The following is a 16,311-nucleotide window of genomic DNA, read 5'->3' as shown; positions in this document are numbered from 1 at the left end:
GGGATTGCGGTCGGAGTTTGAAGTATAATTTGCAGCTTTCATGAAAATTAAACAATTTCTTACGATCTCCAAAGAACCGATCTGGAAGATTAACTTTGGGTTCTTTAACCCCATGGGCAGGAGAAACTGGCCTAAATTGATTTTCCTGAGAGGCCACTTGAAGGGAGAGTTCCTACAGTTTCTGGTCCAATTCCATCACTGGCGTCTCAGTAATTTGGCCGGCTATAATGTTATGATACACCCGGATTGATAGAGACTGGGAACAATGTGTACAAGGCATACGACAGACCAAACAGCATCACCAAATACTCATAGTACCCCGAGTGCTATGCAGGTGGGGAGCTTGACTGGGGCGGTACACCTGTAAAACCGTAACGCAGGTGTCCTAAGGCGAGCTCAGGGAGAACAGAAACCTCCCGTGGAGTAGGAGTATGAAGAACTCTAGCTGGAGTAGTAGCAGAACCAGCAATACAGGATACAAATCTGGGTTAGAGCAAGCCTGCTACTCAGGATTCTAGCTGGAAGATGGCAGAACCAGCAATGCAAGAAACAAATCTGAATAGTAGCAGGCCAGTTATTCAGGATGCAGGCACTGGAACCAACAGAACCACTGGCAGACAGAGGAATACAGGCACCACGAACATGGACCAGAGGCTCACACAGCAAGCATAAGCTATAACCGGCAGGGTCTGGAATATAAAGGAGTGAGGAACCAATCAGTGGCCAGCCCCAGACAAGCCCCCTAATTGAATGAACCTCGTGCAGCTGGAGCGCTACACGTCTCCCAAATCAAGCTCCTGTCAGCCCACAACCCCACACGGCGACAGGCGTTAAGTTGCCTAGCGACCGGTGGGGAGCCGCCAGCCGGAAGTGAACTGACACCCTAGTCTCCTAGCAACAACTGGGACGCAGTCGGGATGAGCCGTGATGGCTCGTAACACACTTTTGGGGATGAGGTTTTTTCATTTATTCAGAAAGTGTTGACATTAACCTTAACTGCTTCGACCGATCTTGCACTTATCCATCAATACCCTGCTTTAGTGCAACGTCACCAGATATATGATTTGGGCTATATTTGAATAGCAGTGTGAGCTGCTCTAGCGCGATGCTGGAAACAACCTCTTCCTCCTCCCCTGTTTAAGGTATTTCACAAAATTCTAAATGATTCTATGATGGAAAGGACTTCGGTTGCCTATTCATACTCAGCCTCCTTCCCGCTTATGCAGTGGATGGCCTGACATGAATATGTAACAGATGGCGAGGGCGCTAAATCTATTATATATACTTTATATATATATATATATATACAATGTGTGTGTTGCATTTTCGTCAGGGTGCAACACATAAAGCATTTCTTCCGACTGCCGCCATTATGGACTTTTTGTATACAGCTTGGCTCATGGACGGCACCGGCTCATGCAACGTATTAGCACTTTATTATGTGTATTGAGGAGTGTCGCTTTCTTCAGTTTATATTTATATATACAGTCAGGTGCATAAATATTGGGACATTGACAGAATTTTCATATTTTGGCTTCTATTCACCACCACAATGGCTTTGAAATGAAACAAACAAGATGCGCTTTACCTGCAGACTTTCAGATTTAATTTGAGGGTAATTACATCCAAATCAGGTGAACGGTGTAGGAATTACAACGGTTTCTATATGTGCCTTCCACTTTTTAAGGGGCCAAAAGTAATGGGACTATCAACTCAAAAGCTATTTCATGGACAGGTGTGGGCTATTCCCTCGGTATTTAAATATCAATTAAGCAGGTAAAAGGTCTGGAGTTGATTCTAGGTGTGACATTTGCATTTTGAAACAGTTGCTGTCGACTCTCAATATGAGATCCAAAGAGCTGTCACTATCAGTGAAGCAAGCCATCATTAGGCTGAAAAATCTAAACAAACCCATCAGAGAGATAGCAAAAACATTAGGTGTGGCCAAATCAAGTGTTTGGAACATTCTTAAAAAGAAAGAACGCACCGGAGAGCTCAGTAACACCAAAAGACCCGGAAGACCACGGAAAACAACTGTGGTGGATGACAGAATAATTATTTCCCTGGTGAAGAAAAACCCCTTCACAACAGTTGGCCAAATCAAGAACACTCTCCAGGAGGTAGGTGTATATGTGTCAAAGTCAACAATCATGAGAAGACTTCACAATAGTGAATATAGAGGGTTCACCACAAGATGTAAACCATTGGTGAGCCTCAAAAACAGGAAGACCAGATTAGAGTTTGCCAAACAACATCTAATAAAGCCATTACAGTTCTGGAACAACATCCTATGGACAGTGAGGCAAAGCTCAACTTGTACCAGAGTGATGGGAAGAGAAGAGTATGGAGAAGGAAAGGAACTGCTCATGATCCAAAACATACCACCTCATCAGTGAAGCATGGTGGTGGTAGTGTCATGGCGTGGGCATGTATGGCTGCCAATGGAACTGGTTCCCTTGTATTTATTGATGATGTGACTGCTGTCAAAAGCAGCAGAATTAATTCTTAAGTGTTTCGGGCAATATTATATGCTCATATTCAGTCAAATGCTTCAGAACTAATTGGACGGCGCTTCACAGTGCAGATGGACAATGACCCGAAGCATACTGCAAAAGCAACCAAAGAGTTTTTTAAGGCTAAAAAGTGGAATGTTGTGCAATGGCCAAGTCAATCCCCTGACCTGAATCGGATTGAGCATGCATTTCACTTGATGAAGACAAAACTGAAGGAAAAATGCCCCAAGAACAAGCAGGAACTGAAGACATTTGCAGTAGAGGCCTGGCAGAGCATCACCAGGGATGAAACCCAGCGTCTGGTGATGTCTATGCATTCCAGACTTCAGGCTGTAATTGCCTGCAAAGGATTTGCAACAAAGTATTAAAAAGTGAAAGTTAGATTTAGGATTGCTTAGTTTGTCCCATTACTTTTGGCCCCTTAAAAAGTGGGAGGCACATATAGAAACCGTTGTAATTCCTACACCGTTCACCTGATTTGGATGTAAGTACCCTCAAATTAAATCTGAAAGTCTGCAGGTAAAGCACATCTTGTTTGTTTCATTTCAAAGCCATTGTGGTGGTGAATAGAGGCCAAAATATGGAAATTCTGTCAATGTCCCAATATTTATGCACCTGACTGTATATATATATATATATATATATATATATATATATATATATAGATAGAGAGAGAGAGAGAGAGAGAATTCAAAACTCAGTTTCACAGTTATACATAAAAGCAGAGGAGCGCTTGGTACATAAAAGTATTGGAAAAAGAACCAGCATATCCGTTTATAACTGCAAAAATAATTTTTATATTTGTGAAAAAAATCAGCAGTATCATGAAGTTAGCAGCAACATAGAGTGTATGAGAGTGTAGTGGGATCCAATACAAGAGTGAGACATAACGTTGGAATTAAATACTCAGCCAAGCCACGGTGGTCACCACAAGTGTAAATCCATTTACACCTCAAAGGACCCACATGGTTACAGATCTGTATGTACATCGGGGGAGTATATTCCTTCCATAACGTAGGTACCCACTAAGAAGGGATTTTTCTAAATTCAACTGCTAAGGGGGTGAAAAGGGCTAAAATGTTTCCTCCCCCTGTGCAATGTCCTGTTTGACTCATCATGGCTGCAGCACAGATCATATTCAAACACCAACTGTCACCCCAACTGCTGCCAAACATCACTGGCAGTTGGTGTGGCTCCCCTATTTGAATAGTGAGGGAAGGGAATGTGTTAGTACAGAGGTGAGAGAGGAAAATGTGTTACAACAGCAATAAAAGGGGAATGTGTTACTATAGGGGTAAGGAAAGAGAGTGTGTTACTCCAGAGGTGAGGGAGAGGAATAAGTTACTACAGCTGCGAGTGAGGGTAATGTGTTACTACAGGTGTGAAGGAGGGATTGAGTTTCTACACAGGTGAAGGAGGGGAATGTTGAATGTGTTACAACACGGACGAGGGAGGGGAACGTGTTACTACAGGGATGAGTGAGGGTAAGGTGTGAGGGATGGATTGTGTTACAACACAGGTGAGGGGGGGGTGTTGAATGTGTTGCTACACAGGCGAGGCAGGGAAATGTGTTGCTATAGAGGTGAGCGAGGATAATGTGTTACTACAGAGGTGAGGAGTGGAATGTATCAGTACACAGATGAGGGAGGGTAATGTCTTACTATAGAAGTGAGGGAGGGGATGCATTATTATAGAGGTGTAGTATTAATGTGTAACTGGAGTTGTGTGATGGAAATGGAATCAGTAAATATCTAAGGTCTACCCGGGTGAACTAGGTACATCAGCTAGTTCATACATAAGCCCTCCAGGTCAGACCCATTCCAATTTAGTCTAAATGATTCCTCTTGAAATGCTATCTTAGTTTTATCACCGCCTGCTTAGATTTGACATCATTTGTATTTTTTTGTGTAATGTATTTCTCATGTATCCCTACTGCGCGTTCCAAATTCCCTTTTTTCTACCCCCTATATTGAAAAATAAATAAATAAAAAATAGCAGAATTCATAACCAATATCCACACTTCTAGGTCTGTTATTATGAGGGTGACAGACCCATTAGACACAGCAACTGGCTCCTGGCTCTATGATTGGTCCTAGGAAGACCTGTACGCTTGCAGCGGAGAACGGCGTCACACTTCCTCGTCCCAATACCATAAGGCCTCTCTCCAGCATCTGGTATCAATATAGAACATATGTGTTGCCTGTTCAGATATGTGTTTAATATGTAGTTATGTGTAGGTGATAGGTCCGCTTTGTTTTAATAGCATATATTAAAAACACTTTTACTGTATATTTTTACAGAAATTGGCTTCTTATAGAGTCCCATACCCTACTCTCACTTCATGTCCTGTAATGACTTTCTTAAAAGTCAAGGCTGGGGAAAGAAGTTATAAAGAGTTTATGATCTTGTGCTTGGAAAGTTTTGGGAAGCTATGTTTCTCACTTGTACGGCACACTTTAGTGTACACTTTGTTGTATAATCTATGTAGATTTAATTCATCATATAAGGAGTTTTTAAGAGCTCTAGATTTTGGATTCAAAAGATTTGTGGCCTGTAATTAAAAGATTGTGTATAACCAACAGAAGCACAGAGCTTTCTGATCGGTTCTTAGTATACAGCAGGCTGATTTGTATCAGCTATCTCTGAGTAAGAGCGAAACACCTTCTAATTTAAGGAAAGATCACAGGACATAGGTAGTGGCCAAACATACCTTTAATAGTACATTATTGTTGTTTAATACTACTTTTCTATATCCATGTTAATAGGATAAATATTAAAAATAGACTTTTATTAATGTGATAGCTCAGCCTTTTTTAAATTTTAATAAATGTAATACCTCCTTCATCATTGGCCGGACCACACACTTCTTGCATATGTTCCCCAATGCTCAGTGTTTCCATGTCTACAAAAAATATATATATACATAATTCAGTACACATTTTGCATATGGCTCATTGTCCACTTTACATGTGTTATTATTAGTCAGAAAATGGACTATACAATATTCTCTAGCTGTGAATGTTTAATGTTATAGTACGGCCATGGCCGGCATTTTATTTCAGGTAATGTTATTAACAAGAGCTACTACTTACCATCAGTTGGAATATTCATGCCAGAAGATGAAACAGTGCTAGTAACAACCTGTGTTAAAGATGCAAAAGTATTTGTAACCATAACATTACATATACATATATTGTACACTAATAAAGGTAAAAGTATTTGTAACCATAACATTACATATACATATATTGTACACTAATATAGGTAACAGTATTTGTAACCATAACATTACATATACATATACTGTACACTAATAAAGGTAAAAGTATTTGTAACCATAACATTACATATACATATATTGTACACTAATAAAGGTAAAAGTATTTGTAACCATAACATTACATATATTGTACACTAATAAAGGTAAAAGTATTTGTAACCATAACATTACATATACATATATTGTACACTAATAAAGGTAAAAGTATTTGTAACCATAACATTACATATACATATATTGTACACTAATAAAGGTAACAGTATTTGTAACCATAACATTACATATACATATATTGTACACTAATAAAGGTAACAGTATTTGTAGCCATAACATTACATATACATATATTGTACACTAATAAAGGTAACAGTATTTGTAACCATAACATTACATATACATATATTGTACACTAATAAAGGTAACAGTATTTGTAACCATAACATTACATATACATATATTGTACACTAATAAAGGTAAAAGTATTTGTAACCATAACATTACATATATTGTACACTAATAAAGGTAACAGTATTTGTAACCATAACATTACATATACATATATTGTACACTAATAAAGGTAACAGTATTTGTAACCATAACATTACATATATTGTACACTAATAAAGGTAACAGTATTTCTAACCATAACATTACATATACATATATTGTACACTAATAAAGGTAACAGTATTTGAAACCATAACATTACATATACATATATTGTACACTAATAAAGGTAACAGTATTTGTAGCCATAACATTACATATATTGTACACTAATAAAGGTAACAGTATTTGTAACCATAACATTACATATACATATATTGTACACTAATAAAGGTAACAGTATTTGTAACCATAACATTACATATATTGTACACTAATAAAGGTAACAGTATTTGTAACCATAACATTACATATACATATATTGTACACTAATAAAGGTAACAGTATTTGTAGCCATAACATTACATATACATATATTGTACACTAATAAAGGTAACAGTATTTGTAACCATAACATTACATATACATATATTGTACACTAATAAAGGTAACAGTATTTGTAACCATAACATTACATATATTGTACACTAATAAAGGTAACAGTATTTGTAACCATAACATTACATATACATATATTGTACACTAATAAAGGTAACAGTATTTGTAACCATAACATTACATATACATATATTGTACACTAATAAAGGTAAAAGTATTTGTAACCATAACATTACATATATTGTACACTAATAAAGGTAAAAGTATTTGTAACCATAACATTACATATATTGTACACTAATAAAGGTATCAGTATTTGTAACCATAACATTACATATATTGTACACTAATAAAGGTAACAGTATTTGTAACCATAACATTACATATACATATATTGTACACTAATAAAGGTAAAAGTATTTGTAACCATAACATTACATATACATATATTGTACACTAATAAAGGTAAAAGTATTTGTAGCCATAACATTACATATACATATATTGTACACTAATAAAGGTAACAGTATTTGTAACCATAACATTACATATATTGTACACTAATAAAGGTAATAGTATTTGTAACCATAGCATTACATATATTGTACACTAATAAAGGTAAAAGTATTTGTAACCATAACATTACATATATTGTACACTAATAAAGGTAAAAGTATTTGTAACCATAACATTACATATATTGTACACTAATAAAGGTAACTGTATTTGTAACCATAACATTACATGTACATATATTGTACACTAATAAAGGTAACAGTATTTGTAACCATAACATTACATATACATATATTGTACACTAATAAAGGTAAAAGTATTTGTAACCATAACACTACATATATTGTACACTAATAAAGGTAAAAGTATTTGTAACCATAACATTACATGTACATATATTGTACACTAATAAAGGTAACAGTATTTTTAACCATAACATTACATATACATATATTGTACACTAATAAAGGTAAAAGTATTTGTAACCATAACATTACATATATTGTACACTAATAAAGGTAAAAGTATTTGTAAAGATAGCATTACATATATTGTACACTAATAAAGGTAACTGTATTTGTAACCATAACATTACATGTACATATATTGTATACTAATAATGGTAACAGTATTTGTAATCATAACATTACATATACATATATTGTATACTAATAATGGTAACAGTATTTGTAACCATAACATTACATATATTGTACACTAATAAAGGTAAAAGTATTTGTAACCATAATATTACATATATTGTACACTAATAAAGGTAAAAGTATTTGTAACCATAACATTACATATACATATATTGTACACTAATAAAGGTAACAGTATTTGTAACCATAACATTACCTATACATATATTGTACACTAATAAAGGTAACAGTATTTGTAACCATAACATTACATATACATATATTGTACACTAATAAAGGTAAAAGTATTTGTAACCATAACATTACATATACATATATTGTACACTAATAAAGGTAACAGTATTTGTAACCATAACATTACATATACATATATTGTACACTAATAAATGTAACAGTATTTGTAACCATAACATTACATATATTGTACACTAATAAAGGTAAAAGTATTTGTAACCATAACATTACATATACATATATTGTACACTAATAAAGGTAATAGTATTTGTAACCATAACATTACATATATTGTACACTAATAAAGGTAAAAGTATTTGTAACTATAACATTACATATATTGTACACTAATAAAGGTAACAGTATTTGTAACCATAACATTACATATACATATATTGTACACTAATAATGGTAACAGTATTTGTAACCATAACATTACATATACATATATTGTACACTAATAAAGGTAACAGTATTTGTAACCATAACATTACCTATACATATATTGTACACTAATAAAGGTAACAGTATTTGTAACCATAATATTACATGTATTGTACACTAATAAAGGTAACAGTATTTGTAACCATAACATTACATATACATATATTGTACACTAATAAAGGTAACAGTATTTGTAACCATAACATTACATATACATATATTGTACACTAATAAAGGTAACAGTATTTGTAACCATAACATTACATATACATATATTGTACACTAATAAAGGTAACAGTATTTGTAACCATAACATTACATATACATATATTGTACACTAATAAATGTAACAGTATTTGTAACCATAACATTACATATACATATATTGTACACTAATAAAGGTAAAAGTATTTGTAACCATAACATTACATATACATATATTGTACACTAATAAAGGTAAAAGTATTTGTAACCATAACATTACATATACATATATTGTACACTAATAAAGGTAAAAGTATTTGTAACCATAACATTACATATATTGTACACTAATAAAGGTAAAAGACTGGAAGGACCAGTAATCTCATTGCACGGAAGTTCCCAGATAGTTTCTATGGACCTCATTCAGATTCGGTCGTTGCGGCCGCACGGTCGTAGGGGAAAGGGGCCGGATATGCAAATTAAGCGATCACAAGTTGCAGTCCTAAGATGAGATCGTTAGCTGAACGACCGAGGGTAAGAAGCGGTCCTAAGACTAAATCACGCCCCCTTCTCGTTCACCACACACGTCATCTCCTGGGATATAAGGATTAATAGCGAGCATCGGGAACCATCGGAACTGGTCGTAGAGCTTAAGGTTGACCATACCCTCTCTTAAGATCTACGATCAGGTCAGTGTACAAACCACCCATGTCACGTGTGCCATGACACTACTTTGTTAATTATGCACTCCCATAAAACGCCGTTCGCATAATTAGGCACACCTGCGTTCGGATCTCCATATCCCCGTTTTCAAGCACCTTCCCCTGTTACCACCCCCAAATGCCTCATTCTGTCACTCAAACTACCGACCTGGCTGTGTTCAAGGAGAGAGAAATTTCTGATCGTAGCTGCTAGTTTGAGCATGCGCATTGCGAACTTTACCCATGCGCAGATAAGCGAACATCGGTGGCGTATGACCGTGCGGCCGCAACGACCGACTCTGAATGAGGTCCTATGTCCCCTGACCAGGTTTCCAGGCCTGATTAACATCGCAATGGCGATGTTTGCGGAGTTCAGCGATTTCGGTGCTATGAATTACAAATAGCGTCTCAGTGAGAAACAAGATACAGTGAGTGACAGTCAGTGAGTGTCTATGGGAGGGAAGGGGAGGGGGTGTGGCTAGACAAACACAGGTATGTCCTGAGCGTTTCATGGGCGTGTCTTGGCCAGTGACCGCATCTATATATACAGTGAGTGACAGTCAGTGAGTGTCTATGGGAGGGAAGGGGGGAGGGGAGGGGGTGTGGCTAAACAAAAGCAGGTATGTCCTGAGAATTTCATGGGCGTGTCTTGGCCAGTGTCTAAATATGTAGTTGCAGTGGCTCCATCGGTTTACTTCCTTAAGACATTCAGAGCAACCATCGGGTTGTGAAGATATTCAATGATGCAACCGATGGTGCGCCTTTTTATGCAGATGGTGGATCACAGACGCCGCCGGTGGTCATCTCTGTACAAGTCACGGTGGCTGCGGCATTTGCATATTTACGCAGTACAGATACGCAGTCGCAAAATGATTAGTGTCCACCTCTGAAACTGCAATTTAGGGAAGAAACACAGGGCCTGATTCAGACCCGGACGCTATTTGCGGACGCTCGTTCTTGAAAAGGGGCCGGATATTTAAATTGAGCGCTCGCTCTTTGCGGTGTGTTGACGCCTCTATGACTGAGCAGCATCCGAAAAATGCACTCGCTATTTTGTAAAGACGCCCCTTTGCCGTTCGCATCACACGTCATCTCCGGTATTTATTAGATTAATCGGGAACATCGAAAGTCATCTGAACTGCTCGCAGTGCTTGTGGTAGGATTTACTTCCCGCAATCACTGCGAGCAGTTCAGGCTAAAAGACAACCAAGTGACGTGGTCGATGACGCTCCTTTACTAATTATGCACTCCCATTAAACGCCGTTTTGACCGTTAGGCATGCCTGCGTTCGGATCTCCACTCCCCCGTTTTCAAGCACCTTCCCCTGTTACCACCCACAAACGGTACATTCTGTCAATCAAATTAGCAGCCCCTCGTTGTTTTACGAGCGCACGATTTCCGACCGCAATGACTGGTTTGCGCATGCGCATTACGACCCATACGCATGCGCAGTTGTGCGAACATCGCTCAGAACGGACGAGTGGCTGCTTACGAGCGGCTCTGAATCAGGCCCACTGTGCAAACAGTTCGTCAAAAGATGATTTTTGGACTTACTTAAACTCATTTCTAATATCTATTTGAGGAACACTTCTAACTTTGGGGTCTAGTGGTCATTAGCTCTGGAGCAGACTCTAGGAGCTAAATTTACTAAGCAGTGGGTTCTAAATCCCAGCATTTTGCAACCAGCCAATTTACTAAGATCAAAACGGAATCAGTATGGAATCCCAGCTGCCGCAAGGCCGGCAGTTCGATTCCCGGCAGCGGCAGCCCAACAGATCAGCAGAGTCCGACAGCGCTGGAAATCCCGATCGTCCCTAAGGTAAGTATAAACTAAACTAACCTAACCTAACACCCTAACCCTCCTTAGGGGTGCCTACCCTAACCTCCCCCCCAAGTGCCTAACCTGGAAATAGACATTTCATCTACCTAAACGGAACTGTATATTAGATGCCTCCCAGGAGTCCTAATAACATGGAGCCGGCTGTCTGATATTACATAGGATCAGCGCTTTGGTGAGAGCATTGCAGCGTATTACATAGGATCAGCGCTTTGGTGAGAGCATTGCAGCATATTACATAGGATCAGCGCTTTGGTGAGAGCATTGCAGCGTATTACATAGGATCAGCGCTTTGGTGAGAGCATTGCAGCGTATTACATAGGATCAGCGCTTTGGTGAGAGCATTGCAGCGTATTACATAGGATCAGCGCTTTGGTGAGAGCATTGCAGCGTATTACATAGGATCAGCGCTTTGGTGAGAGCATTGCAGCGTATTACATAGGATCAGCGCTTTGGTGAGAGCATTGCAGCGTATTACATAGGATCAGCGCTTTGGTGAGAGCATTGCAGCGTATTACATAGGATCAGCGCTTTGGTGAGAGCATTGCAGCGTATTACATAGGATCAGCGCTTTGGTGAGAGCATTGCAGCGTATTACATAGGATCAGCGCTTTGGTGAGAGCATTGCAGCGTATTACATAGGATCAGCGCTTTGGTGAGAGCATTGCAGCGTATTACATAGGATCAGCGCTTTGGTGAGAGCATTGCAGCGTATTACATAGGATCAGCGCTTTGGTGAGAGCATTGCAGCGTATTACATAGGATCAGCGCTTTGGTGAGAGCATTGCAGCGTATTACATAGGATCAGCGCTATGGTGAGAGCATTGCAGCGTATTACATAGGATCAGCGCTATGGTGAGAGCATTGCAGCGTATTACATAGGATCAGCGCTATGGTGAGAGCATTGCAGCGTATTACATAGGATCAGCGCTTTGGTGAGAGCATTGCAGCGTATTACATAGGATCAGCGCTTTGGTGAGAGCACTGCAGCGTATTACATAGGATCAGCGCTTTGGTGAGAGCACTGCAGCGTATTACATAGGATCAGCGCTTTGGTGAGAGCACTGCAGCGTATTACATAGGATCAGCGCTTTGGTGAGAGCATTGCAGCGTATTACATAGGATCAGCGCTTTGGTGAGAGCATTGCAGCGTATTACATAGGATCAGCGCTTTGGTGAGAGCATTGCAGCGTATTACATAGGATCAGCGCTTTGGTGAGAGCATTGCAGCGTATTACATAGGATTAGCGCTTTGGTGAGAGCATTGCAGCGTATTACATAGGATCAGCGCTTTGGTGAGAGCATTGCAGCGTATTACATAGGATCAGCGCTTTGGTGAGAGCATTGCAGCGTATTACATAGGATCAGCGCTTTGGTGAGAGCATTGCAGCGTATTACATAGGATCAGCGCTTTGGTGAGAGCATTGCAGCGTATTACATAGGATCAGCGCTTTGGTGAGAGCATTGCAGCGTATTACATAGGATCAGCGCTTTGGTGAGAGCATTGCAGCGTATTACATAGGATCAGCGCTTTGGTGAGAGCATTGCAGCGTATTACATAGGATCAGCGCTTTGGTGAGAGCATTGCAGCGTATTACATAGGATCAGCGCTTTGGTGAGAGCATTGCAGCGTATTACATAGGATCAGCGCTTTGGTGAGAGCATTGCAGCGTATTACATAGGATCAGCGCTTTGGTGAGAGCATTGCAGCGTATTACATAGGATCAGCGCTTTGGTGAGAGCATTGCAGCGTATTACATAAGATCAGCGCTTTGGTGAGAGCATTGCAGCGTATTACATAGGATCAGCGCTTTGGTGAGAGCATTGCAGCGTATTACATAGGATCAGCGCTTTGGTGAGAGCATTGCAGCGTATTACATAGGATCAGCGCTATGGTGAGAGCATTGCAGCGTATTACATAGGATCAGCGCTTTGGTGAGAGCATTGCAGCGTATTACATAGGATCAGCGCTTTGGTGAGAGCATTGCAGCGTATTACATAGGATCAGCGCTTTGGTGAGAGCATCGCAGCGTATTACATAGGATCAGCGCTTTGGTGAGAGCATCGCAGCGTATTACATAGGATCAGCGCTTTGGTGAGAGCATCGCAGCGTATTACATAGGATCAGCGCTTTGGGGAGAGCATCGCAGCGTATTACATAGGATCAGCGCTTTGGTGAGAGCATCGCAGCGTATTACATAGGATCAGCGCTTTGGTGAGAGCATCGCAGCGTATTACATAGGATCAGCGCTTTGGTGAGAGCATTGCAGCGTATTACATAGGATCAGCGCTTTGGTGAGAGCATTGCAGCGTATTACATAGGATCAGCGCTTTGGTGAGAGCATTGCAGCGTATTACATAGGATCAGCGCTTTGGTGAGAGCATTGCAGCGTATTACATAGGATCAGCGCTTTGGTGAAAAATCGTTCAATCGTTCAAATCGTTCATCTGACAAATCTGACCGTGTGTATGCTCCATAAGAATTGAATCACTATATTATGGTGACTTTTATATTGTACATTGACTGGTCAATTTGATATTGTTATATTATATTTTATTCTAAGTAAAGATTTATAAACAATTATAGCAGTGTGGTGATTGTCAGTTCATCCATATCAACCCTTATGCATATTAATTAGCGCAGGGGTTCCTTCACATATTTTTTCCCTTAATTATAACAATATTAAATACAATGCTACATCAGCAAAACACTTAAAATAAATAATATATTAATAGATATAGGGATCTTACATTCTTGTAGACACAAATATCATTAATAAGAATGCATGCAATTAGTAAGTCAAATACTTTCCCTGTTAGGAGAAGAAGTAAAAAAAAAAAAAATAAGTTATTTGAATTCATTGCAATTGCAAGGGCTAGAATAGATTAACTTAAGGTCACCGATTCCCAGACGTTGGAGTTGGTGCATCTGTGAAATTCAACATATTGGATTTGGGTAGGAATATTACTCTCCCAATCTGTTACATACACAGTTCTCCCACATGTACCTTCACTCCCATTTACATCATTTGAAGTGCATTCTATCAGGACTTTCACCCCTTTCTCTCTGCGAGTTGCTGTTATCTATCGCCCGCCAGGGCCACCTCAACAATTTCTGGAACACTTTTCTGCCTGGCTCCCTCACTTTCTATCCTCAGACATCTCCACCATCATTATGGGTGATTTCAATATCTCCATTGACAGTCCACAATCTCCTCATGCCTCCAAACTACTCTCTTTAAGATCCTCTCTTGGCCTCTCCCAATGGACTGACTCCTCTACTCTTCAGGAGGGCCACTGTCTTGATCTTGTATTCACCAGACAATGCTCAGTTTCTGATTTCACTAATGCTCCTTTCCCTCTCTCAGATCACAACCTTAACACCTGCACACTCTCCTCCATTACATCAACATCATTGAAATCAACAAAACCTAAACCCAAAACCCGTAGAAATATTAATGCCATTAACCTTAAACAACTATCTACCTCTCTACAACAACTTTCACCAATTTCTCCATTCATTTCTCCTGAGATTGCTGCATCACACCTAAACCAGATTCTAGAAAAAGCCCTCGATGAAGTAGCTCCAGCTACCCATCACACACCACGTAGAGTTAGACGTCAACCGTGGCATTCTAGCTTAACAAGGCATCTACAAAAACTCTCGCGTAAAGTTGAACGTCAGTGGCGAAAGTCTCATACTCCAAGTGACTTCCTCACATATAAGACTATCTACAACTCTTATCGTACTGCTCTGGACACTGCCAAACAAACATATTTCCAATCTCTAATTTCTGCTCAAGCTTCTAACCCCAAGCGACTTTTTAATACATTTAAACTGCTTCTTACCCCTCCACCACCCAAACCACCTGCAACTATCTGTGCATAAGATCTTGCTTCCTATTTTAGGGACAAGATTGATAAGATCCGAAATGAAATAGTAGGCTCTTCCTCAGCTAGTGACCTGCTCAATTCCCTACCTGAACCCTCTGGCACAATCACCTCATTTGATCTCACAAACGAAGATGAAGTATCTACACTCTTCTCATCCTCCTACTCTATTACCTCTCCTCTAGATCCTATACCCTCACAAATCAGTAAAGCTCTGTCTCCTGTGCTTATCCCAACCCTAACTAAAATCTGTAATCTCTCTCTCTCTACTGGCAACTTTCCATCACTGTTCAAGCACACAGCGATTACTCCCATTCTGAAAAAACAAAATTCTTACCCTAGTACTCTCTCAAATTACCGTCCTATCTCCCAGCTCCCTTGCCCCTCCAAGCTACTTGAGAGACTTGTCTACACCCGCCTCACACACTTTCTTAACTCACACAACTTATTGGACCCACTTCAGTCCGGCTTTCGTTCCCAACACTCCACAGAGACAGCACTGACTAAGGTAGTAAATGATCTTGTCACTGCCAAGGCTAAAGGCCATTACTCACTACTAATTCTTCTAGATCTCTCTGCTGCTTTTGACACTGTTGACCACTCTCTTCTCATACAAACACTGCAATCCATAGGTCTTAAGGACACCGCTCTTTCTTGGTTTTCTTCCTACCTATCTGATCGCTTTTTTACTGTTCGTTTTTCTGATTCTGCCTCCTCTTCGCTACCTCTATCAGATGGAGTACCGCAAGGCTCTGTCTTAGGTCCTCTGCTATTCTCAATCTATACCACCTCTCTTGGCAAACTAATCCACTCTTTTGGATTTCAGTACCATCTGTATGCGGATGATACTCAAATCTACCTATCCTCTCCAGATTTATCTCCATCTGTATTGGTCCTTGTCACTGAATGTCTTTCTGCCATTTCATCTTGGATGTCATCTCGCCACCTGAAACTTAATATTTCTAAAACAGAATTAATTATATTTCCACCGGCCAATAACAGTTACCAACCTGATCTCTCTATC

The 16,311-nt window shown here is 39.2% G+C and overlaps 1 protein-coding gene across 1 annotated transcript in view; it reads right to left on the bottom strand.

The window, feature by feature from the left end:
- The window catches only part of LOC148435707 (caspase-10-like), a 136,816-nt gene that overhangs the window by 61,580 nt on the left and 58,925 nt on the right, over positions 1-16,311 (bottom strand). Inside the window, exons 6-7 of the mRNA XM_088465622.1 lie at positions 5,606-5,654; positions 5,350-5,415 (exon numbers count right to left, since the gene is read on the bottom strand). Coding sequence (XP_088321748.1) covers positions 5,350-5,415; positions 5,606-5,654 — 115 coding nt within the window. The remainder of the gene's footprint in view (positions 1-5,349; positions 5,416-5,605; positions 5,655-16,311) is intronic.

This window comes from Taudactylus pleione, unplaced genomic scaffold, assembly GCF_031769625.1.
Source record: "Taudactylus pleione unplaced genomic scaffold, aTauple2 ptg002047l, whole genome shotgun sequence".
NCBI classification, from domain to species: domain Eukaryota; kingdom Metazoa; phylum Chordata; class Amphibia; order Anura; family Myobatrachidae; genus Taudactylus; species Taudactylus pleione.
The sequence above is the reverse complement of the archived record's forward strand: the minus strand, read 5'-3'. Positions and strand labels throughout refer to the sequence as shown.